The sequence below is a fragment of the Chiloscyllium punctatum genome, chromosome 42 (assembly GCF_047496795.1).
Source record: "Chiloscyllium punctatum isolate Juve2018m chromosome 42, sChiPun1.3, whole genome shotgun sequence".
Classification (NCBI taxonomy): Eukaryota; Metazoa; Chordata; class Chondrichthyes; order Orectolobiformes; family Hemiscylliidae; genus Chiloscyllium; species Chiloscyllium punctatum.
The window spans coordinates 40,424,285-40,450,670 of NC_092780.1; the positions used below are offsets into that span (position 1 = coordinate 40,424,285).

Sequence of the window (26,386 nt, forward strand, 5' to 3'; positions counted from 1 at the left end):
GGCCCCTACAGCCTTCTGTGGCAATGAATTCCGTAGATTCCTCACTCTTACCTGAAGATGTTTCTCCTTATTTCTACTCTAAGGCTATACCCTCTGATCCTATTCTCTCCTATTAATGGAAACATCTTCCCAACATCTCTGTCCAGGCCATTCAGCATTCTGTAAGTTTCAAATAGATCCCTCAACCCCTAATTATTCTAAACTCCATTTGAATATAGACCAAGTCCTCAAACATTCCTCATGTTAAGCTGATCGTTCCTGGGACCATTCTTGTGAACTTCCTGTGTACACTCTCCAGGGCCTTTTCCTGTGATATGGGCCCAAAACAGCACCTAATACTCAAGATGTGGTCTGACCAGAGCCTTATAAAACCTAATTTCATATCCAGATCCTCTCAAAACAAATATCCTCCATTGCATTTTCCTTCCTAACTACTGACTCAACCTGCAAGTTTGACTAAACTCCCAAATCTTTGTACTTCAGACTTCTGAATTTTTTCCCCATTTAGAAAATAGTCCATACCCCTCTTTTTTGTTTTCTAATCAAAGTACATGACCTCACGCTTTACCACATTGTACTCCATCTGCCACTTCTTTGCCCACTCTCCTGACCTGTCCAAACCCTTCTGCAGCCTCCCTCCACCTCAATGCTACCTATCCCTTTTACCATCTTCTGTGTTATCTGCAAACTTGGCCAGACCTCCCTCAGTTCCTTCATCTAGATCGTTAATGGATGAAGTGAAGAGTTGTGGTCCCAACACTGAGCCTTGCGGGACACCACTTGTCACCAGCTATCATCCTGAGAAGGATCCATTTATTCCCATTTTCTGCCAGACAGCTAAGTTTCTATCCATGTTAGCACCTTGCCTCCTAACATCATGGACCATTATATTACTCAGCAACCTCCTGTGCAGCACCTTGTCAAAGGTCGCCTTGAAGTCCAGGTAAATGACATCCATTAGCTCTCTTTTGGTCTAACCTCATTGTTGAGGACTTGGACAGAAGTGAGGTGGGGGAGGTGTGGGCGCAGGTTTTGCAATTCCTGTGGTGGCGAGGGAAGGGTGCATTGCTGGGGGGGGTAGGGGGGCATGGACCTGGCAAGAGTCGTAGAGGGAGTGGTCTCTGTGGAAAGTGGGTGGGGTGGGAAATAGGAGGGTCTGTTTGTAGGTGGTGGAAATGGTGGAGCATGATGTGGTGTATGTGGAAGTTGGGGTGGAAGGGGAGGACTGGGAGGATCTGCCCTTGTTACATATGAAGGGGTGGGCTTCAAGGGGAGAGGTATGGGAAGTGGATGAGATGTGCTAGAGGGCATCTTCAACCATGTGGGAGGGGCAATTGTGGCCTTTAAAGAATGAAGCCATTTGGTGTGTTCTGTGGTGGAACTGGGAGCAGATGCAGCAGAAGCAGAGGAATGAGTGTCAGTGGAAGGGTACTGGTGGGTATGCCAGGGAGATGAAGAAACAGAGGCCATGGTCGTGGCAGATAGAGGTGTATAGGGACTGGATATCCATTTTAAAGATGAGGCTTGGGGAACTGGGGAACAAATCCTGTGGAGGGTGTGGGTGGTGTCCATTATATATAGTTTGGCTGAACTGGTCCTCGCCCTCCATTTTTCCTTTTGAATCCTCTCATTTCCTCCCTACAAAAGGGGTAGCCATGAGCACCCACATAGGCCCTAGCTATGCCTGTTTCTTCATCGGTTACATGGAATAGTTACATCGGCACTATTCCCCAGCTTTTCCTCTGCGACATTGACTGACTGTGTATCGGTGCTACCTCATGCTCTCACGAGGAGATTCATCAACTTCTCCACAAATTCCACCACAGCCTTTAAAAGTCACTTGGACCACCTCAGACACATCCCTCCCCTTCGTGGACCTCTCCGTCTCCATCAACGGTGACCCACTCAACATTGACCTCTCTTCTACAAATCCACTGACTCCCACAGGTACCTGGACTACACCACTGCCTCTGGTAAAAATGGTATCCCCTATTCCCAATGCCTCTGCGACATCTGCTCCCAGAAGGACCAGTTCCGCCACAGTGCACACCAGATAGCCTCTTTCTTTGAAGACTGCAATTTCCCCTCCCACGTGGTTGGTGCCCTCATCCACTTCCTGCACCTCTGCCCTTGAACCCCACCTCTCCAACCATAACCAGGACAGAACCTCTCTGTCCTCACCTTCCACCCCACCAACCTCCACGTACATGGCATCATTTCTGCCATTTCCACACCTACAAAGAGACCCCCACCACCAGAGATATAGTTCCCTCCCCACCCTTATCCGCTTTCCGTGAAGACCGTTCCCTCTGGAACTCCGTCCCAGCAACCCAACCCACCCCACCCTCTCCTTCCAGCACCTTCCCTTGCCACCACAGGAATTGCAAAACCTGCACTCACACCTCCACCCCCCCCCCCCCCCCCCCCCCCACTTCTGTCCAAGGCCCCAAAGGAGCCCTCCACATCCATCAGAGTTTTACCTGCGTGTCCACACATATCCTCATTTACTGTGCCCATTGCTTCTCTACATTGGGGAGACAGTATGCCTACTTGCAGAGTGCTTCAGACAACATCTCCGGGACACCTGCACCCACCAACCCCACTGCCCAGTGGTCGAACACTTCACCTTCCCCTTCCCACTCTGCCAAGGACATGCAGGTCCTGGGCCTCCTCCATCACCACTCCCTAACCACCTGGAGGAAGAATGCCTCCTCTTCTGCCTTGGGACCCTCCAACCACACAGGATCAATGTTGATTTCACCAGTTTCCTCACCCCCTTGCCCCAGCTTATCCTAGTTCCAACCTGACACCACCCTCTTGAACTGTCCTGCCTGTCCATCTTCCTTCCCACCTATCTGCTTCACCCTCCTCTCTGAACTATCACTATTACCCTCACCTGAATTTACCTATCGCAGTCTCAGCTTCCCCATTCCTCTTCTCCCCCCCCCCCCCCCAATTTCACCATCCCCTCTGCTCACCGCCTTGTTCCTGATGAAGGCCTTTTGCCCGAAACACTGATTCTCCTAATCCACAGATGCTGCCTTGACTTGCTGTGCTTTTCCAGCACCACCCTCCTGACTTTTTTCACCTCGTGACTGGTGGGAATCTGGGACTCCACTGCCTCTAAGAATGATGGAGGCAAAAACTCTCAGCATTTTAAGTATTCATATGTACATTTGTGATGTCTTGACTGTGGGTCTAGATCTAGAAAATGGGATTAGAATAGTCTGTTTGTTTTAGACTAGTACAGACTCAAAGGGCCTTTTTTTTTGTGTACTGCACACCTGACTTTTTCAGCTCAGTTCTGAATGAGTTAATGTGTTGCTGGAAAAGCGCAGCAGGTCAGGCAGCATCCAAGGAGCAGGAGAATCGACTTTTCGGGCATGAGCCCTTCTTCAGGAATGAGGAAAGTGTGTCCAGCAGGCTAAGATAAAAGGTAGGGAGGAGGGACTTGGAGGGGTATTGGAAATGCAATCGGTGGAAGGAGGTTAAGGTGAGGGTGATAGGCCAGGGTTGGGGCTGAGAGGTTAGGAAGGTGGTGCTGAGTTCGAGGGTTGGGACTGAGACAAGGTGGGGGGAGAGGGGAAAATGAGGAAACTGGAGAAATGAGTTCATCCCTTGTGGTTGGAGGGTTCCCAAGCAGAAGGTGAGGCATTCTTCCTCCAACCGTCGTGTTGCTATGGTCTGGCGATGGAGGAGTCCAAGGACCTGCATGTCCTTGGTGGAGTGGGAGGGGGAGTTGAAGTGTTGAGCCACTGGGTGGTTGGGTTGGTTGGTCCGGGTGTCCCAGAGGTGTTCTCTGAAACATTCCGCAAGTCGACGGCCTGTCTCCCAAGGAACTTGTGGAACGTTTCAGAGAACACCTCTGGGACACATTACCAGCAACACATTTTCAGCTTAAAGCAAAAGTACACTATTTATTTAAAAACAGGTAAGGAATTAATCATTTCAGAAAGGATTGTGAATTTGTGGAATTCACTTTGCTCAGAGCAGTGGACACCTCAAAACACATGCAAATACAACAATTTCAGCAAGATCATGGAGAGATGATGGGCAAAACATATTTTGAACAGTATTGTAAGTGTTAATTAGGCAGTAACTATGAGATAGCACTTCCTCATTGCAAGTTGATGATCAATTTATGCTTTACTTATAGCATGCCATTTAGGGATTAAAATTTTCAAAAATGTTTTGACTACCTGATTTCCAACATCTGCAGTCCTCACTTTTTCCTACTTTTGGCTTAAACCAATTTAAAAAAAATCTTCCAAAGGGATTCATCCATACTGTCGACTTTGGCAACCCATTTTATATACCTCAATTAGATTTCCTCATCCTCCTAAGTATAGGCCAACACTGTTCAACCATTCCTCATAAAACGAACCACTCATCTCTGGAATTTGAGTGAACCTTCTGTGAATTGCCATTTTCCTCAAGGAGAAGTAAATTTCTGCAAAGTGGACTGGTGTTTGGCATCCAAGTGGGCTGTGATGTATAAAGTGTATTTAAATTAATGCTAAATGAATTGTATATGGTCATAGTTATCAGAATAAGTCAGTAGGCTATTTTCTCCCCTGGTTACGGGAAGATTTAAAAGGGGTAACCTTTTCATTGCAGAGGGTGGTGTGTGTATGGAATCAGCTGCCAGAGGAAGTACACTGCCCTCTTGGACTGGCCTACTTATCCATCTTTCTTCCTTCCTGTCCACTCTACTCTCCCCACCAACCTATCACTTTGCCACCTCCTAATTTTTATCTTTCAGCCCCCTTCCCCCTCCATCTTCCTGATGAAGGGCTTATGCCTGAAACATTGACTCTCCTCCTTGGATGCTGCCTGACCTGCTGTGCTTTTGCAGCACCACACTTTTTTTTTCGATGCCACGATTTACAGCATTTAAAAGGCATCTGGATGGAAATGAATAGAGGGGTTTGTGCCAAATGATGGCAAATGGGACTCTCTTAATAATCTGTTCAGTATAGATGAGATGGACTAGAGGGTCTGTTTTCATGTTGTATAGAACATAGAACAATACAGCACAGAACAGGCCCTTCGGCCCACGATGTTGTGCCGAACTTCTATCCTAGATTAAGCACCCATCCATGTACCTATCCAAATGCCGCTTAAAGGTCGCCAATGATTCTGACTCTACCACTCCCACGGGCAGCTCATTCCATGCCCCCACCACTCTCTGGGTGAAGAACCCACCCCTGACATCTCCCCTATACCCCCCACCCTTCACCTTAAATTTATGTCCCCTTGTAACACTCTGTTGTACCCGGGGAAAAAGTTTCTGACTGTCTACTCTATCTATTCCTCTGATCATCTTATAAACCTCTATCAAGTCACCCCTCATCCTTCGCCGTTCCAACGAGAAAAGGCCGAGAACTCTCAACCTATCCTCGTACGACCTACTCTCCATTCCAGGCAACATCCTGGTAAATCTTCTCTGCACCCTCTCCAAAGCTTCCACATCTTTCCTAAAGTGAGGCGACCAGAACTGCACACAGTACTCCAAATGTGGCCTAACCAAAGTCCTGTACAGCTGCAACATCACCTCACGACTCTTGAATTCAATCCCTCTGCTAATGAACGATAATACTCCATAGGCCTTCTTACAAACTCTATCCACCTGAGTGGCAACCTTCAAAGATCTATGTACATAGACCCCAAGATCCCTCTGTTCCTCCACCTGACCAAGAACCCTACCATTAACCCTGTATTCCGCATTCTTATTTGTTCTTCCAAAATGGACAACCTCACACTTGGCAGGGTTGAACTCCATCTGCCACTCCTCAGCCCAGCTCTGCATCATATCTAAGTCCCTCTGCAGCCGACAACAGCCCTCCTCACTGTCCACAACTCCACCTATCTTTGTATCATCTGCAAATTTACTGACCCACCCTTCGACTCCCTCATCTAAGTCATTAATAAAAATTACAAACAGCAAAGGACCCAGAACTGATCCCTGCGGAACTCCACTTGTAACTGGACTCCATGCTGAATATTTACCATCTACCACCACTCTCTGACTTCGACCGGTTAGCCAGTTTTCTATCCAATTGGCCAAATTTCCCTCTATCCCATGCCTCCTGACTTTCCGCATAAGCCTACCATGGGGAACCTTATCAAATGCCTTACTAAAATCCATGTACACTACATCCACTGCTCTACCCTCATCCACATGCTTGGTCACCTCCTCGAAGAATTCAATAAGACTTGTAAGGCAAGACCTACCCTTCACAAATCCGTGCTGGCTGTCCCTAATCAAGCAGTGTCTTTCCAGATACTCGTAAATCCTATCCCTCAGTTCCCTACCACAGAAGTAAGACTAACTGGCCTGTAATTCCCGGGGTTATCCCTATTCCCTTTTTTGAACAGGGGCACAACATTCGCTACTCTCCAGTCCCCTGGTACCACCCCAGTTGCCAGTGAAGACGAGAAGATCATTGCCAACGGTACTGCAATTTCCTCTCTTGCTTCCCACATAATCCTAGGATATATCCCGTCAGGCCCGGGGGACTTGTCTACCCTCAAGTTGTTCAAAATGTCCAACACATCTTCCTTCCTAACAGGTATCTCTTCTAGCTTATCAGTCCGTTTCACACTCTCCTCTTCAACAATACGGTCCCTCTCGTTCGTAAATACTGAAGAGAAGTACTTGTTCAAGACCTCTCCTATCTCTTCCGACTCAATACACAGTCTCCCACCACTGTCCTTGATCGGACCTACCCTCGTTCTCGTCATTCTCAGGTTTCTCACATACGCATAGAATGCCTTGGGGTTATCCTTGATCCTATCCGCCAGGGATTTTTCATACTCTCTCTTAGCTCTCCTAATCCCTTTCTTCAGGTCCCTTCTGGCTATCCTGTATCCCTCCACTGCTCTGTCTGAACCTTGTTTCCTCAACCTCATGTAAGCCTCCTTCTTCCTCTTTACTAGACATTCAACCTCCCTCGTCAACCAAGGCTCCCTCACACGACCATTTCTTTCCTGCCTGATCGGTACATACATATCAAGGACACGTCGTATCTGCTCCTTGAAAAAGTCCCACATTTCCACCACATCCTTCCCTGACAGCCTATGCTCCCAACGTATGCTCCTCAAATCCTGTCTTACAGCATCGTAATTTCCCTTCCCCCAATTGTAAAAACTTCCTTGTTGTGCGCACCTATCTCTCTCCATAACCAAGGTGAAAGTCACAGAATTGTGGTCGCCATCACCAAAATGTTCACCCACTAACAAGCCCACCACTTGTCCCGGTTCGTTACCGAGTACCAAATCCAAAATGGCCTCCCCTCTGGTTGGACAATCTACATACTGCGTTAGAAAAGCTTCCTGGACACACTGCACAAACACCGCCCCATCCAATCTACTTGATCTAAAGAGCTTCCAATCAATATTTGGGAAGTTGAAGTCGCCCATGACTACGACCCTGTGGCTTCTGCACCTTTCCAAAATCTGTTTCCCAATCTGTTTCTCCACATCTCTGCTGCTATTGGGGGGCCTATAATAAACACCCAACAAGGTGACTGCACCTTTCCTATTTCTGACTTCAGCCCATACTACCTCCAGAGGCAGATCCCCCTCAAACTTCCTTTCTGCAGCCGTTATACCATTTCTAATTAGCAATGCCACCCCCCCTCCTTTTTTACCACCCTCCCTAATCTTACTGAAACATCTGTAACCAGGAACCTCCAACAGCCATTCCTGTCCCTCATCTATCCATGTTTCCGTGATGGCCACAACATCGTAGTCCCAGGTACCGATCCACGCCTTAAGTTCACCCACCTTATTTCTGATACTCCTTGCATTGAAGTATACGCACTTGAGCCCATCTCTGTGTCTGCAAGTAGTCCCTGTCAGTGCTACCTTCTCCACAGCCTCCCTACAGTCTTGGACATCCTGACACACAGCTAGCTTACTTGCTGGACTACAAGTCCGGATCCTCTATGATTCTATGATCTAAAATTAGAGGAACCTGTGTGTAAGAGTTCTGTTTTGATTTCTTTTATTGGCTGTGATGGCATGTCTTCAAGGCTAACTAACAATGGACAATAAATGGTCATCTTGCCAGCAAACATCTTCCAAGAACAAATTAAGAAAAAGCAGTTCATAAAACCATACCAATGTTTTTTGTTATATCCTTGAATTTTTCAAAACCAGTCAAATGCAAACTATTATTGATTAGATTTTTGAAATATTGATTTTATTCAGACTAAATATATAAAATTTATCAGAGGTTATTGAGTTAATACAATCAGTGGCAAACAATAATTGGGTAAAAACAATGACTGCAGATGCTGGAAACCAGATTCTGGATTAGTGGTGCTGGAAGAGCACAGCAGTTCAGGCAGCATCCAAGTAGCTTCGAAATCGACGTTTTGGGCAAAAGCCCTTCATCACCAAACAATAATTGCTTTGTCTTGTTAGGGGCAAAGCCAATTGCAGCTGTTGCAATTTGTTATCAATCTTGCTTGGTGTATGCAGTACAGGCCTTTCAGCTTTTTGTTGTCACCTTGGCTTGTGTTTGTTTACAGTGCAAATGTGATTTTTGAAACTAGGTCTTGGAAGCAGGAGGTATATTTTTCTGGGAGAATTGCTGCATATTTAGCTGTTGTTTCTCAGCTGAGGGCAGCAGCTGCATTCGTATTCCCATTCCAGGTCACTAGAGCACATTCTCCAGGAGGTCTGGATTCTGGTGAGTCACAGGTTAATGGTGGAACCTGGTGACTGGAATTATTGCACAGCAGCTGAGGGAGAATGATCTTTTTCAAAACAAAAAGGGGAAAATTAAGGCATTAGAAATCTTGAAACATTGACATTTCAACCTAAATGAAAAGTTAATTTTAAGTGGGCAAAATGTACAATTGTTTTATTTTTATTCTCTGGTAGAGAGACTATAATAAAACATTAGGCATTTAGATTCAGGGTTTGGATGCAGTCATGACAACAGAAGTAACAACATGTTCCACCATTGTATTGATGGCTAGGGCAGAAAAATAAGTGGATAATGAAATAAATAAAACAGTCATCTGTTTTTGACGGACCAAATTAAGGAGAGGAGAATGTCTAGAAGTACGTCAGGGACATGCAGAGTTATTATGGATCATTTGAAATCTTTGCCGTTTGCTATCATTGGTTTGCTGTTGCTGAAGATTTTGGTTGCACTAGTGGATATCCTGTGGCATTGCTCATGTGTTGCCTAGAGCTCCAACGTGGTGAATAAGTGCTTAACCTGACCTATTTTTTTAAAAAAAGAGTATTGCTCAGCTGACTCCTGTGGGAAACATGGTCTAATTAGTTAAACCTAAGTAATTGAAGTTGCTTGTAAAATCTTGAAGTTAGTCAGAAGGGAATTGTAATGACTTGCAAATTTTAGATTCCAGGTTAATGACTAGCTTTTTCTTGTAAGATTGTTTTGCATCTGTAACTGCATAAGGAACACTCTCCACAGACCCGATTGGATACGAAAGTTTTGTCTCTAGTACTCCTTTCTTGCTCATCACATTTTGGTTTCCAAATTCAAACAAATTTTTATAAATGTGTCTGACCTAGTGTCCAAAATGTAGTTTTGCATTCTAATGTGAAGTTGTAGATCTTCACTACTTTAAAGAAATTCCATCTAAATTTTGAATTGATTCAGTCGAGTGCCAGTTCAAGAAAATTAACAATAGAAATCAGAACGCGGTCTCATAAGGGAACCATGAGAAATATTGTTACACGCTGGTAAAGTGTGGAACACTGTTCTGTGGTGTGGTTGATGCAGAGAGCATTGACTTATTTTGTCAGATGGTTAATGCATTGCTGATGGATATAAGAACAGTGAAGTACAAGGTAATAAGAATGGAAGGTGGCTTGTGTGGTGTGGACTAAATCTAGACATAAACCAACTGGCTGGCAGACCTGTACAGTGTGCTGCGCTGTGTTCTGTGTTCAATAGCACTGTGTTTTTACTGTCTCCCACTTTGCCTATTAATCTCTCTCAGTCTTCACTCTTACATACAGCTCTGTGTCCTTTTGATATATGAAGGACATGACTGATTTAGTTATCTATTACCCAGATCTTGTACAAAATCATCTTCAACCTAGTAGGCCCCTCTTGCCTTCCACAACCAATCCACTGCTAGGATCTTGCTAGAAAGTGCAGATAGCATTCTCTTCACTATATTTTTGAGTCAAGCCTATACCCAAAAACAAGTTTTCTATTGAGTTGTCTGCTTAAACCCAACATTTACACAAGTTCCCTGCCCTGGTCTTGGACCCCAATTGATGTTCACCTTCACCTCTTTGCCCAACTCTCCACTCTGAGTTGATCTTCATTATGAGAGCCACCTTTTGCTCTCATTTGCACTAAATTGCAGATCAGCCAGTTTCCTGTTTTGTGTTCTGCATGATAACTGGTATTGTAAATGTCCTTCTGCATATGCACTATCCACTTCCAAACCAATGTCATAATTCCCTGCAACTTTTAAAACGGGGGTGAACAAAAAGACCTCTTGCCTCCAAACAACCATCCCATTTCTTGCAACCTCTGTTTTCTTGACTTTTTAAATATATTTTATAGCAGAATTCACTTCACTAAATCTTTCCAATCTGTCCTTTGGCCATTACTTCTAATCAAAGTGGCTCTAATCAAAATTCCAAAGTGTTGTGCTGCTGACCATGGTTCACTTTAATGCTTGTCGCTCTGTATGCTTTGGACCCAGAACTTGTCTAAAAATGATTTGTCCTTCTAGTGTCCCTGAAAGAATCATTCTTTGGGATACAAACTGATTTTCCCCCATCTCTCATTCTGTATATGGTAGCATGATGTTTTATGTTGCTGGACTAACTCAGAAAATGAGTTCAATTGCACCATGAAAACATAAGGATTTGAATTAAAATCTGGAATTGAACAAAAAACAAGTTGATATTAGTCAGCAAGATTCCTGTCTGAGTGTACTTAAAAACCTATTGGGGGGGAAATGCTGGAAATCACAGCATGTCAGGCAGCATCCATGGAGACTAAGCAAGCTAATATTTTGAGTCCAGATATATAACCTAACTGGTTCATTCGTAGAACTTGCTGGAAAAGCTCAGGAGGTCTGGCAGCATCTGTGAAAAGAAATCTGTTAAAGTTCCAGGTTGAGTGACCCTTCCTCAGAATCACTCAACCCAAAATGTTAACTGATTTCTCTCCACAGATGCTGCTAGACCACCTGAGGTTTTCCAACAATATCTATTTTTGTCTCTAATTTAACTTACAGCATCTGCAGTTCTTTTTGGTTTTCATTGGTTCATTTTATCCTTTTTTTTGAGTAGCAAACCACCTGTCTGGTCACCAAGTGAGTCCAATTCTCCCATCAAATAATTTGATTTCGGAAGTAGTCAAGTAAGCAACTCAAGTGCACCAAAGCACTGTGTAGGAGTTCACAAAGAAGACCCCACTACAACAGTATCAGGGCCTTTTGGTGTAGGCAGTGCATGTTGGCGATGTCAGTAAAGCCCACATCTTGTGAATGAATTACAAAAGCATTAGATCAGCATCAAACTATCGCTTCCTTATCTATTACCTCCGTCATCAGACTGTCCAAAATCACATCTTGGATAAACCTGTTTATTCTACCAATGTTTTGATCTGAGCTAATTTGGTGCTTTGTTGTTTCCATCACACAAAGGCCAAAGCTTATCTTTTTACATTGTAGTAGAATCAGTTTTAGGGTAAGCTTTTCAGCTCTTTTGGGCCAGCCCTACCATTCTATAAAGTAATGACTGATCTGCCCCAAGCTTCTCCCCTTTCGCACCAGTCCTCTGAGCATTTCAACGAGCATACAGAGGGCTATCTTTACAATGGTCACATACTCATAACTTAAAACAAATCTTTAGTTAAGAGGATAATGTTGGGTGGGCAGGTGCTTCCAGAATTCCTTAAGGTATGCACCCTCTCTTTCCATTCTGTACTGTCTTTTGTGTCTTCTCTTGTTCCACTTGCTATTTCTAATTAGCATTAATCATCATTTTGCGTCTCTTGGGTTGTTATACAGTCTCTTATAAGCAATCTGAAAACATCAATGAATACACACTTGATTAACTTTCTCTTGGGTTTTCCTTCCTTCCTCCTTTGGTCAAACCTTGAAACCAATCTGGGTGAATGTAAGAGAGGCGGGGGGGAGGTGGGGCAATATAAGATTTAAACCTTAATCCAGTGATGTTTTTCTAACCTGTGTTGGAACAGGAGGAAGGTAAGTGCACACGGAAATGGAGATTTGGGTTCAGCTGTATTTAAACTGTGTAGTAACAGAAGAAGGTGAAGAATAGAATGATGTGATTTTTGTGATCATCTTAACTCAGGTTACCAAAAAAATTAAATACATACTGTATTGACAAATCTCAACCATTTTCCAAGTTAGTTTCATATAAGCAAACTTCTGCATTTATAAAAATAATATTTCAAACTTCTATCCAACCTTAATGTTAAATGGTGTTTTGTTTTTTAACCCTCCTTTTTTTTTCTTTTTGGTATATCTAGAAGTAGTGTATATTATAGAGGAATTCAGTTGCAATCAATGATACTGCCTTTTAAATGATAGAACATGGATTTGTCCCTCCCCTGTTGTCCCATTTGACCCCCCCCCCCATATAACAAATACTTTTCACCTTGTTAACTGCCATTACACACTGAATGCTACCTCTTGTTAAATGGCTTGATGTAATGAATACTTTTCCACCTTGTTAACCCATTACCCTTGCCACCAACACTGCATTGTTAACTGTAAGTTATCTGATCTGAGTCATGCTCAGCTGAACCTCTTTCACAAAATTCAGAACTTAACTCTTTCCCTGCTTGTCTATACCTGATGAACATTCTCACCCCCACATTCAAAATTAATTAAAATCAGGAACAGCTGACATTTGAGCACAAGCTCCTCAATTATTGCTATTGGAACTTGTTGGTACATGCAAAATGACTGCAATCAATGCAAATTACAACAGATGTGGCCTTGGGTTTCTTTAAGATTCGGGTGAGGCATGGATCTGGATCTGCCTCGAAGAACTGAGATTTGATAGAGGCAGCAATGTCCCAGGGTGCTTCATGTAAAACCAAGTGTGTAGACCATTTGTGTGTAACCCTAAGATGAATCTTAGCAGTGATTTAGGGAATAAGTGTTCTGAAACACAGCATACAAATATACAGTAACAATGTGTTTGTATACTGTAATGCTGTCAGATCTTTTTAGTCTATGTACCCTTTTAGGATAGGCATATCAGTTTAGCAATTAGTTTAAGATCTTTTTGGAAACACAGCACCTGATCAATGCAGTACGTTTGCAGTGGGGAGTCAGCTAGCTCAGTTAGATGGCAGGTTTAAGTTGCAGTTGGCATCAAACTTTGCTGGCTGAGATAACTGAACTTTTTGTTTTGTTCTCTCTCTCAACCTCTTCCCCCTCACCTGAGGCATGGTGACCCTCTGGTTAAATCGCCGCCAGTTGTCTGTCCAATAAGAGCAACCCTATGGTAGTAACATAATAATGACTTTATTTTCGTATCTTGTAATATTACACTCAAAAGTATGAATCACTGTTCTGTGACTATTGTGTTTTGGAGTTTGGGTGTCACTGGCAAGGCCAGCATTGATTGCTCACTCCTAAATGCCTTTGGTGGTACTGAGCAGCCACCTGAATACTCCCGTCCATGTGACAGTGGAGGGAATTCCAAGGACTTGTATCAAGTCGAAGATTATGATATTCAAGGATTTTGGCCCTAGTCATGATGAAGGAACAGAAATATATTAGGTTCAAGGTTGTTTCCTGGTTTATATGTTGACTTTATTCAAACTCTGAGGCATTCATGCTAAAGCCAAATCTTTGTTCTAGTAGCTAATACTACTTTAAACATTGTTAGCCCTTGTAATTTAATCCATCTTGAAACAGGACTTCTGCCCTTTTAATACAAACCTTGATTTATAGTTGAGGTGCAATCAGTACCAATATTTTAATTTTTTTTTTAAATCTGTGGAAAGATAATTGAGGTGTTTGGCAAAAAAATCAGAGGGAAACAATTTTATGCACTTAAGTAGTTTGAATTTAGAATGAGTGGCCTGATTGATGTTGAATAAGACGCAATATTCCCCTTCAGAAGGATGAATACTTGAAGGGGAGAAAATTCTGGAAAGTGGAAGGAACTGGATTTTTTTTTGTACTTTAAGAAGCCAGCACATGCTCCATGAATGAATGGTCTCCTCCCTCTATACGCTGTTTTCTTCCTCCTAAGTAGTCTGTGCTGTTGTAGTAGTCAGATCTATCAGCTTCCAGCTCAATGATTGGTGCAGAGGATACTATCAGATTTATGGTAATTTATGCTTCTGTACTGGCTAATTATTAAACATCCTGTCTATGCCTGAGCTGCTTGATTTCCTGGAATCAAGAACCAAAGCAAAAACAACCAAACGTTTATTGCTAAATCTGTTTTAGACTGTAGGTGTTGCTGTAGTTCTGGTTGGATAATGTGGGAGCCTATTGGTCGGCTGGTACTGTTTTGGTGACAGTTAAGTCGGTTTGCCCATTTTAGTCCGACAGTATCACTGCTGTTGACCTGGTGATTCAAGACAATGAAGTGTTTCATCTCACTTGCCCCCTTTGCAGAATAAAACCTTAATGCCAATGAAATTGTACATCGGTTAGTCAGTGTTATGTGGCTCTTGGGTGAAGAGATACAATTTGAAGAAATGAGTTCAGCCATGATTTGTTTTCCAATTTAGCCATGAGTTTTTGTTTTTAATCCTGTTTTTTTTTTTAAAAAAAGATACTGTTCAAAGCTGAGTAGGAAAGCTTAAAACTTTGGAAGTAAGGAAGTGATCAGTTGGAAAATGGAGTTTCTGAAGAACTAGGGATATGTAAGTGAGAGATATTGATGCCTCAGAGCTGAAGTGAAGAGTGCTACAGGGGTGACAAGTTTTTATATGGGCATATATATATGGGAATATATATAATGTGCCTGATTTTTTTTTTTTTTTCTTTTCAGCAGAAATGATGGAAGAATTGCACAGTCTGGACCCACGGCGACAGGAGCTGCTGGAAGCAAGATTCACTGGAATGGGCGTCACCAAGGTGAGTTGTTTTTATTTTTGGCAGGATGAGGTGGTAAAATACTATTTGACTTCCAATACAAACCCAAACTCTAATGGGAAAATCATTAAAATCTCTACAGTACAGAAAGAGGCCATTTAGCTCATCAAGTCTGCACTAAACCTTTTGAAGAGCAGCCCACCCAGACCCAGTCCTCCTGCTCCATCCCTGCATTTTCCATGGCTAACCCACATAGCCTGTGCATCGCTGGACATTTATGGAACAATCACCTAACTTGTACTTTTTTTTTGTGTGGGCAGAGAGGAAACCCACGCAGACACTGAGAATGTACAAGTCCATACAGACGGTCATCAAAGACCGGAATTGTGTCTGGGTACCTGGCGCTGTGGGCAGGAGGGCTATCAACTAGTAAATAGAATATAAAGAAAATTAGTCTCTTAATTCCTGAACTGCTGCCTTGTGCTGTTAGGTTACACAATTGTGGCTTAACATTCTTTTATCATGTGTTGCCAGGGTTGAAGGGTTTGAGCTATAGGGAGAGGCTGAATAGGCTAGGACTATTTTCCCTAGAGTGTTGGAGGCTGAGGGGTGAACTTGTAGAAGTTTACAAAATTTGAGAGGGGCATAGATAGGGTGAATAGCCAAGGCTTTTTCCCCAGGGTAGGGGAGTCCAAAACTAGAGGGTGTAGGTTTAAGGTGAGAGGGGAAAGATATATAAAAGGGACCTCAGGGCAACAGTTTTTTTTCAGAGGGTGGTGCGTGTATGGAATGAGCTGCCAGAGGAAGTAGCTGAGGCTTGTACACTACCCTCTTGAACTGTCCTACCTATCCATCTTCTTCCTTGCCACCTTTTTTTCACAATTGCCTCCCACCTGCATCCACCTATCACCTGCCCCCAGCTTCACCCCCATCCCCCATTTATCTCTTAGCCCCCTTTCTTCTCCCCCCCCCCCCCCCCCCCCCATTCTGGATGAAGGGTTTCTGCCTGGAATGTTGACTCTCCTGCTCCTCAGGTGCTGCCTGACTTGCTGCACTTTTCCAGCACTACATGTTTCGACTTCACGATTACAACATTTTAAAAGGCATTCAGATAGGTATGTGAATTGGAAGGTTGTGGACCAAACACTGGCAAGTGGGACTGGATTAACTTAGGATATGTAGTCGGCATTGGCAATTTAGACTGAAGGATCTGTTTTCATGCTGAACAGCTCTATGCCTCTAAAATGTAGACATTTTTTTGATGCTCTCAATCAGATGATGCACAGTAAGCAATAGTTCTTCTACAAAATTCCAGAGCACTGGCTTGTCTTGTGAGTCAAGATTGAGTATTTTATCCATTTCAATCTGGGGAGCTTCCAGATTTGATCCCCTGAACGCTGCTGAGTTAACTGAGTTCAGGGGGAGGTATGGGTGGCCGTGGCTGATGAGGGAAGTTAAGAAACATGTAAAGTTAAAGGAGAAAGAGTATAACATAGCAAAGATGAGTGGGAAAATGGAGGACTGGGAAGCTTTTAAAGAACAACAGAGGATTACTAAGAAGGAAATACGCAGAGAAAAAAATTAGGTACGAAGGTAAACTGGCCAAAAATGGAGGAGGATAGTAAAAGCTTTTTTAGGATGTGAAAGGCAAAAAAATGGTTAAGACTAAAATTGGGCCCTTGAAGACAGAAATAGGGGAATATATCACTGGGAACAAAGAAATGGCAGAGGAATTGAATTGGTACTTCAGACTGGTGTTCACTGGGGAAGACACAAGCAATCTCCCTGAGGTAACAGTGGCTGAAGGACCTGAACTGAAGGGAATTTATATTTGCCAGGAATTGGTGTTGGAGAGACTGTTGGGTCTGAAGGCTAAGTCCCAGGGTACTGAAGGAGGTGGCTCGAGAATCATGGATGCGTTGGTGGTTATTTTCCAGAGTTTGATAGATTTCGGGATCAGTTCCTGCGGATTGCAGGGTGGCTAATGTTGTACCACTTTTTAAGCAAGGTGGGAGAGAGAAAGCAGGAAATTTTATAGACCAGTTAGTCTGACCTCAGTGGTGGGAAAGATGCTGGAGTCTATAATAAAGGATGAAATTACAACACCTCTGGATAGCAGTAACCGGATAGGTGAGAGTCAGCATGGATTTATGAAGGGGAAATCATGCTTGACTAATCTTCTGGAATTTTTTGAGGAAGTAACTCTGAAGATGGATGAGAGAGATCCAGTAGATGTAGTGTACCTGGACTTTCAGAAAGCTTTTGATAAAGTCCCACGTAGGATGTTCGTGAGCAAAAGTAGGGTGCATGGTATTGGGGGCAAAGTACTAACTTGGATTGAAAGTTGGTTGGCTGACAGGAAACAGTAGTGATAAACGGCTCCATTTTGGAATGGCAGGCACTGACCCGTGGGGTACCGCAGGGATCTGTGCTGGGACCGCAGCTTTTTACAATATATATTAATGATATAGAAGATGGTATTTTTAATAACACTAGCAAATTTGCTGATAATACTAAACTGGGTGGCACGGTAAAATGTGATGAGGATGTTCTGAGATTACTGGATGACCTGGACAAGTTAGATGCAGTTTAATATGGATAAATGTATGGTTATCCACTTTGTACTGCCCCTTTACCTAAATTGATTCCATTTTAGGTAGTAATCTGCCTTCCTGTTCTTGCCAAAGAGATCTGGGTATTCTTGTACACCAGTCAATGAAGGTAAGCATGCAGGTACAGCAGGTAGTGAAGAAGGCATGTTGGCCTTCATAACGAGAGGGATTGAGTATAGAAGCAAAGAGGTTCTTCTGCAGCTGTACAGGGCCCTGGTGAGACCACACCTGGAGTATTGTGTGCAGTTCTGGTTTGCAAATTTGAGGAAAGACATTCTGGCTATTGAGGGAGTTCAGCGTAGGTTCACGAGGTCAATTCCTGGAATGGCAGGGCTACCTTACACTGAAAGACTGGAGCGACTGGGTTTGTATACCCTTGAGTTTAGAAGATGGAGAGGGGATCTGATTGAGACATATAAGATTATTCAAGGATTGCACACACTGGAGGCAGGAAACAGGTTTCTGCTGATGGGTGAGTCCCGAACCAGAGGACACAGCTTAAAAATATGGGGTAGACCATTTAGAACAGAGATGAGGAGAACCTTCTTCACCCAGAGTGGTGGCTTTGTGGAATGCTCTGCCCCAGAGGGCAGTGGAGGCTCAGTCTCTGGATTAATTTAAGAAAGAGTTGGTTAGAGCTCTCCAGGATAGTGGAATCAAGGGTTATGGAGATAAGGCAGGAACAGGATACTGATTAGGAATAATCAGCCATGATCATATTGAATGGTGGTGCTGGCTTGAAGGGCAGAATGGCCTACTCCTGCACCTGTTGTCTATTGGCCTTAGTGCCTCTGAACTAATATTCTGGGAAGATCAGCCAGGTTTATGTTCACGCTTGCCTTCTAGTAATCCCTGCTACAGGATTTGAGAAGAGATAATTGGAATTAACAATCAACAGCAACTAAAGAAGGGAATAATGTGCATTTCGTAACTTCAAGGCATCTCAAAATTAAATACCCCTGGTCTGGTATACAGTCACTGTTGTAATATAAGGAAATGTGGCAGCTAATTTGGTAATGAAACAAAAACAGGAGACATGATTAAAGTATCATCTACTCATTTTGATTGAAAAATAATTATTTTCAAGAATCTTGTGCAAATTTTGTTCTTTGAAGTAGGGCCATGTGTTCTTTTTATGCTCACCTTGAGAGAGCTATTGGGACCTCACGTGCTTGTTGCTACTACTAAACTATGTAGCCACTTTATAATGTAATGAGACATTCTGAAATATTTCACAACTGTAATAAAACAAAATTTAGCAATGACCTACATGAGGTAGAGGTCAGATGACCAGAGGGTGGTCAAAGATATAGGTTGGTGGTCAGTAAATAGAAACATCTTGAAGGAGGAAAGTGAGGTGTGGAGGTGCAGGGTGAAAGTTTGAGAGTTTGGCCCTCGGCAGCTGAAGATTGTTCGGTCACTGGAGACTATCCCAATTATAATTGGGATTGCACAAGAAGCCAGACTTAAATATTTTCCAGTTGTGGGCCTGGAGGAGACAATGGGTTGGGGAGGCAAAACCATGGAGTGATTTGAAGATTAAAGTTTAAATATCCAGGTCTTGCTCGTTAGCTAGCTAATGTAGATTTAGTGAGCACAGGGTGATCGAGCATGTGACTCGAGACATAGCCAGCAGAGTTTTGTGTCGCCTCCAGTTTACTGTGGTGGCTTGTATTGGAATAGTCAAGTCTAGAAGTAACGAAAGCACAAATGAGGGTTTCAGTGCAGATGAGTTAAGATGGCGATGAGGTCGTGACATTTTAGAGGTGAAAGTCAGTAGTCTTGGTGATGGCATGGAAATGAGGTCTTTTCTCTTCTGGGAAGGAATGACCTGAAGATTACCAACAGAATAATATTTGGCTGTTGCCAGGCAGAAGGATGGAGTCCATAGCTAGAGCATGGAGCTTGCAGTGGGAACTCTGAACAAAATAAGAAGGTTTCGACTTTTCCAATAGTTAAAGGAAATTTCAGATCATCCGGTATTGGTTGTTGGATCAGCAATCTGATCATGTAGCAACAGTGGAGGCATAAACAATGTTGATGGTGACTGAGAGCTAGGTGCTGCCAATATACATGTGAAGACTAGTGTTGTATTTTTTTTTAAATTTTGTCACTGAGGGGCAACATGTAGATGAGAAAGAGGATGTGACTGGGTATAAGTCTCTGGATGATGCCAGAGAACATGATGCAGGAACAGAAAGAGAAGTCATTCAAATTAACAGCTCGTCTAAAAGATGGTATCATTTTGTGCAGCATGAAAGGTGTACGATGCTGTTAGTATCAGCTTGGATTTTGTGCTTCAGTCTCTGAGGTGGAGCTTGAACTATAATGATTCAGCAGCAAGTGGGTTACTACTGAGCCAAGGTACAGCAAATTGCCACAGAAACATTGCAGATTTGTGGATTATGTGGCACACCAAACAGAGATTTACACATGAGTTAGATATGGTCTACTAATGAAAAGGAGCCAAACTATCTATGCCCTTCAAAATCTTTAAATATGCCTCTATCAACTCCTCTCATTGTCTTCACTGCATCAAGGAAAACCATCTCTGCCTGTCTTAACTCAGGCCCTCCAGCCCCAGGAAGAATTCTGGTAAATCTCTGCATCTTCTCTCATAAATCATATCCTTCCTATAATATAGTAATCAGAACGGCACACAGTGCACCAATTCTGGCCAGACCAGTGTTTTGTACAGGTTCCAGTATAAACCTTTGTTCTTGCCTAATATGCCTCTGAGCTTCAGTACCTTCTCTGGTACTATCATACATAGGGTACTCCTTTTAGCTGGATAGTCCTGCTTAAGTGTATTACTTCTGTCTCTTTTCTGGGTTAAATTCCATTTTATGACTGCTGTATTCACTTGACCAGTCCATTGATATGATTACAGTTATCCTCACTATTTACATCTTATCAATTTTCATGTTGTTCACAAACTTCTTGACCATACCTCTTATATTTCAAGTCTAAATCATTTTAACGTACACCTCAAACAGCAAGGGCCCAACATCGTGGCCTGTCGAACCTCCATGGAAACAGATCTTCAGTCGCACAATCATCCCTCTACCATCCCCCTCTGTTTTTTCTGTCTCTGCTAATAAAGCACTTGCTTTCTTGACTAGTCTGCCTTGTGGGACCTTATCAAAAGCCTTGCTAAAGTTCATGTAGACCAAATCAAGTTGGTTGCCCACATCAACATGGCGGGTTGCAGTCTCAAAATTTGACGAAGTTGTCAAATATAACTTTCCCTTCGCAAATTCATGCTGACTAACTCTGATTAATCTCTGCTGTTCCAAGAGCAGATATATTCTGTCACTCCACATTCTTTTTAATAACTGCCTCCACTGAGGTTAGATTTGGCAGGCCTGTAATTTCCTGCTGTATCCCCATGTCTATATTTTAATAATGGTACAATGGTACCACTCCTCTGGCATCTTACTATGATAACAAAGGCAGATAAAGCATAAGGAGAAAGGTGTTTGGGGAGAAAATTAGTGTCATGATGGTTGAACCAATCACCAATGGCCAGATTTCATTCCAGATTTGATTATTAATTCTGATTTTCTTTGTATAATGCATTACAGATATCAGTACTACAATAGTGTCATGGTGAAAACTGGCTTTTAAAATGTTTCTGCTTTGACTGTTGTTGAGCCCTTAGATGTGTGTACTCCCTTCAGAATTCATGTAGTGTTTGCAAATGTCTGTCTTTTTTTTTAAACTGTCTGAAAGTGATGTGAATTCTGGATTACGAACACTCTCTCTCTCTTTTTTTTTTTCCCAATCAGGTTTGCTGTTCTACTGTCACCCACCTGAACATTGGTCACTCAATTCTAGCTGTTTCAAGTTTCCCACTACATTGCTCAAGTGTAAAAATAAGCCAGACCATAGTCCAGGTTCACCCCTGCTCTTTTCTTTCAAAGTTCAAGGGCAAAATGTCAGATCAAGGGGAAGATCTTGTTTGTAACATAGTTATGAATATGCTATGTCGTGGAATCTTTTATAGCGACAGTAAGTTGAGAACAGAGTAGGCCATTCAACCCCTTGAACCTGTCCCAAAGACATGGCTGATCTATGGCCTAACTTAATATTTTTAATATCTTTAGCCCATATCGCTTAGTGCCTTTTGCTTAACCAAAAAAAGTCTGATTTTAAAATTAACTAATCCAGCACCTGCCATTTGTGGAAGAGTTCCAAATCTCTGCCACCCTTGTGGGTGTAAGAGTGTTTGCTAACACTTTTTTTTTTTCTTCCTGATAGGTCTGGCCCCTAGATGTAGAATCTTCATTCAGTGGAAATGTTTTATCTACTCTAATTTTTCCTGTTACTATCCTGATTTCATTCAGACCATCCCTTAACCTTCAAATCTCTAGAGAAAATAGGCCTTATTTGTAGTCTTCTCATAACTTAACACCTGAAGTCCAGGTATCATTCTTGTAAACCTACACTGTACTCCCTGCAAGGCTCAAACTCTGCTCATCAGATACTAATAGAAATTGTTGAGTTGCACTGATCAACATTTTTCCCTTCCCTGAAGTACCTTTTTGAGTCAAATGTATGTTCATTCTTTGTCACTCATTCTTCTAAATTCCAGTCTTAGCTTGGCGGGAAAGTCCCAAGTTGAAGAGTCTAAAACTATGGAGTACTGTTCAAGGATAAATTTTCTGATCCAGTGTGTGGATGCACCTACTAGAGAAGGTGCAAAACTTTACCTGCTCTTGGGAAATAGGGCAGGGCAGGTGATTGGGGTGCATTTTGGGGCCAGCGACCATAATTATATTAGATTTAAAATAGTGATGGAAAAAGATAGAACTGCAACTTTTAGATCTAGTCTAAATTGGAGGAAGGCCAATTTTGACAGAATTATGCAAGAACTTTTTTAAAAGTTGATTTGGGGTCAGATGTTTGCAGGTAAAAGGATGGCTAGAAAAAAAGAAGCCTTCAAAAATGAGAACAAGTCCAGAGACAATATATCATAGAATCCCTACGGTCTGGAAACAGGGCATCTTGACCCAACAGGTCCACACTGACCCTCCGAAGAGTAACCCACCCAGACCCATTCCCCTCCCCTATTACTTGACATTTCTCCTGATTTAATGCATCAAACCTACTCATCCCTGAGCACTGTGTGGGCAATTTAGCATGGCCAATTCACCTAACTAGCACATCTTTGAACAGTGGGAGGAAACTGGAACACTGAGCAAACTCCCGCAGACATAGAGAATGTGCAATCTCCAAACACAGTCGCCTGAGGCTGGAATCGAACCTAGATCCCTGGTGCTGAGGTCAACAGTATGCTCCTGTTGGGTGAAAGGCAAGGCTCGTAGGTTTAGGGAATGGTGGATGACTAGAGAAATTGAGATTTTGGGTAATAAAAAGAAGCTAAATAGCGAAGGTTGAGTGAATCCTTAGAGGAGAAAGGTAGTAGGAATATATTAAGCAGGAAATCAGGATGGCAAAAAGGGGACATGATCTAGCTTTGGCAAATAAAAGGGATTTGACAAATACTTTAAAGATGAAAGGGTAACTAGGGAGAAAATAGGACTCCTACGTGTGGAACTGCAAGAGATGGGGGTGATATTAAATGAGTATTTTGCATCAGTGTTTATTGTGGAGATATAGAATGTCGGGAAATAGATGATGAAATCTTGAAAAATGTCCATCTTACAAAGGAGGTGCTAGATGTCTTAAAATGCATAAAGGTGGATAAGTCCCCAGGACCTGATCAGGTGTACCTGAGAAATCTGGGAAGCTAGGGAAGTGATTTACTGGGCCCCTTACTGAGATATTTGGATCAGCGATAGTCGCAGGTGAGGTGGCAGAAGATTGGAGATTGGTTAACATAGTACCACTGTTGTGGTTCTGTTTGCCGAGCTGGGAATTTGTCTTGCAAACGTTTTGTCCCCTGTCTAGGTGACATCCTCAGAATTCACCACAAAGGTTTACAGGAAAGCCACACACACAGACCAAGTCCTAAACTATGAAAGCAACCACCCCAACACACACAAACGAAGTTGCATCAGGACACTATTCAAAAGGACTGCAGCACACCAGAACTACAAAAAGAGGAAGAGGAACACCTATACAAAGTATTCGCCAAAAACGGATACCCTCGCAATTTCATCAACAGATGCCTAAGGGAGAGACAACGGAACGAGGACATGCCGCAACCCAAAGGACTAGCCGCACTACCATACATCAGGAGCATTTCTGAACTGACGGCCAGACTACTGTGACCACTAGGACTCATAACAGCCCACAAACCAACAGCCACCCTCAGACAACAACTCACCAGAACAAAGGACCCGATACCCAACATGAGCAAAACTAATGTAGTGTACAAAATCCCATGCAAGGACTGCACAAAACACTACATCGGACAAACAGGAAGACAGTTAACGATCCGTATACATGAACACCAACTAGCCACGAAACGACACGACCAGCTATCCTTAGTAGCCACACACACAGACGACAAGCAACATGAATTCGACTGGGACAACACTACCATTATAGGGCAAGCCAAACAGAGAACAGCCAGGGAATTCCTAGAGGCATGGCACTCATCCGCAGACTCTTATCAACAAACACATCGACCTGGACCCAATATACTGGCCACTACAGCAGACAGCTCGAACTGACAACCAGAAGCAGCAGAGACAGGCCACTATAAATGCCGGAGGAAACAGCACAGAAGCGCTTCACAGGAGGCTCCCAAGAACTGAGGATGTCACCAAGACGGGACGAAACGTTTGCAAGACAAATTCCCAGCTGGGCAAACAGAACCACAACAATGAGCACCCGAGCTACAAATCTTCTCCCAAACTTTGAATAGTACCACTATTTAAGAAAGATAGTAAGGAAAAGCCAAGGACCTGTAGCCCACAGAGCCTGACATCAGTGGTGGGCAAGTTGTTGGAGGGAATCCCAAGGGACAGGATTTACATGTATTTGGCGAAGACTGGTTAGGGATAGTCAACATGGCTTCATGTGTGAAATAATATTTCTTGAACTCAATAGAGTTTGGTTTGAAGAGGTAACAAAGGGGATTGAGCATAGAATGGTGGACGTGATCTGTATGGACTTCAGTAAGGCTTTTGACAAGGTTCCTTTATGGTAGACTGGTCAGCAAACTTAGATCTCGTGGAATACAGGAAGATATTGTACTTGCCTCCTAACTCCCTAAATTCTGCTTGTAGGACCTCATCCTGTTTTTATTACCTATATCATTGGGCCTTGTATGCACCACAACAGCTGGCTGTTCACCTTCCCCCTTCAGAATGTCCTGCAGTCAATCTGAGACACCCCCTGATCTGTGCAACTGGGAGGCAACGTACCATTTGGGAGTCTCGTTTTCAGCCCAGAACCACCTATGACTATAGCCCTTAGCAGAGCCAGCCACAGTGCCATGAACCTGGCCACTGCTGCCTCCCTTTGTTGAGCAATCACCCTTAACAGTATCCAAAGCAGTGTACCTGTTTTGGAAGGAGATCACCTTGGGCCACTTGCACTGCCTTCCTGCTGTTTTTCTGTCTTTTGGTCACCCATTCTCTTTCTCCCTCAGTAATCCTGATCTGTGATGTGACCAATTCGTAAACCTGCTATCTGCGACCTCCTCAGCGTTGCTGATGCTCCAAGGTGAGTCCATCTGCAGCTCCAGAGTTGTCATGTGGTCTAACGAGCTGCAGCTGGACGCACTTCCTGCCTGTGGAGGAGTCAGGGACATCAGCCATGTCCCTGAGCTCCCAAATTGAGCAAGAGGAGCATTACATGGGTCTGAGATCTCCTGTCATTTTTAATCTTTTAAGCTTAAATTTAGTCCAACTATAATGTCAAATAGATAAATGAAATTTAACATTTTTTTAAGTCACATTACTTACCAGCCCACGATTAAAGAAAAAAAGTAAGGTTTTCCTGTCAACGCACCAGAAATTTTTGTTTTGGTTAGAGGAGGGGCGGGTGGAAGACACTACGTGCATAGCGACTGCCCAAATATATCACTCATTCACCATCCCAAAGCTCAATTTGACTGCTCCCACTCAACTACTTGCTCTCACCACTCTGGATGTTGCTGAAAAATGGGTGCCATTGGTTCCACGCATATTTAAATGGGGAAATTTACCTTCCTGGTAGCCCTGGCAGAGAAGTTTCACGTGGGAAAATTTTTCATCTCAAAAGTTGATATTAAGTTTATTAATTCATAAAATGTGGGCATTGCTGATTAAGCCATAATTTCTTACCCACTCTTAAATCTCCATTGAAGGTGGTGGTGAGCTTCCATTTTGTCGTCCATGTGCTGTAGTTACACCAGAGTGCTGTTAGGAAGGAAGCCCCAAGATTTTGATCAGGAATAGTGGAGGAACAGCAGTGTAGTTCCAAGTTTTTAAATGATGTGACCAGATGACATTCCTGTCAATGTTGAAGGAGAGAATGATTGGGATCGCTAGTTTGCCCTTGCTGTGGATTTTTGCCCCTCTATCATGCCTACCTTTCAGCCACAAATGAATGTCAGGCACTTAGACTATAAAACATATTAAGCACATTGCTAGTATTGTCTTTTAATCTGCATCCAGTTATTGTGGGCAGGCACAGGGTGAAATGTTAAATTTCATCTTGTGTACAAGATGATTAGGGGTTTAGATAGGGTTGACAGTGAGAACCTTTTTCCGCTAATGAAGTCAGCTGTTACTAGGGGACACAGCTTTAAATTAAGGGGTGGTAGGTATAGGA

General features: G+C 43.1%; 1 protein-coding gene across 6 annotated transcripts in view; it reads left to right on the forward strand.

Annotated features, from left to right (window-relative positions):
* The window catches only part of tlk2 (tousled-like kinase 2), a 206,894-nt gene that overhangs the window by 39,978 nt on the left and 140,530 nt on the right, over window positions 1–26,386 (forward strand). For 3 of the 6 annotated variants that reach the window (XM_072561853.1, XM_072561854.1, XM_072561850.1), the window contains one exon: window positions 15,004–15,086. In XM_072561853.1, the coding sequence (XP_072417954.1) occupies window positions 15,006–15,086 (81 nt within the window). In that variant the 5' untranslated portion in view covers window positions 15,004–15,005. Of the gene's footprint in view, window positions 1–15,000; window positions 15,087–26,386 lie in introns of all 6 variants that reach the window. The other 3 variants (XM_072561849.1, XM_072561855.1, XM_072561852.1) reach the window with 1 other exon arrangement.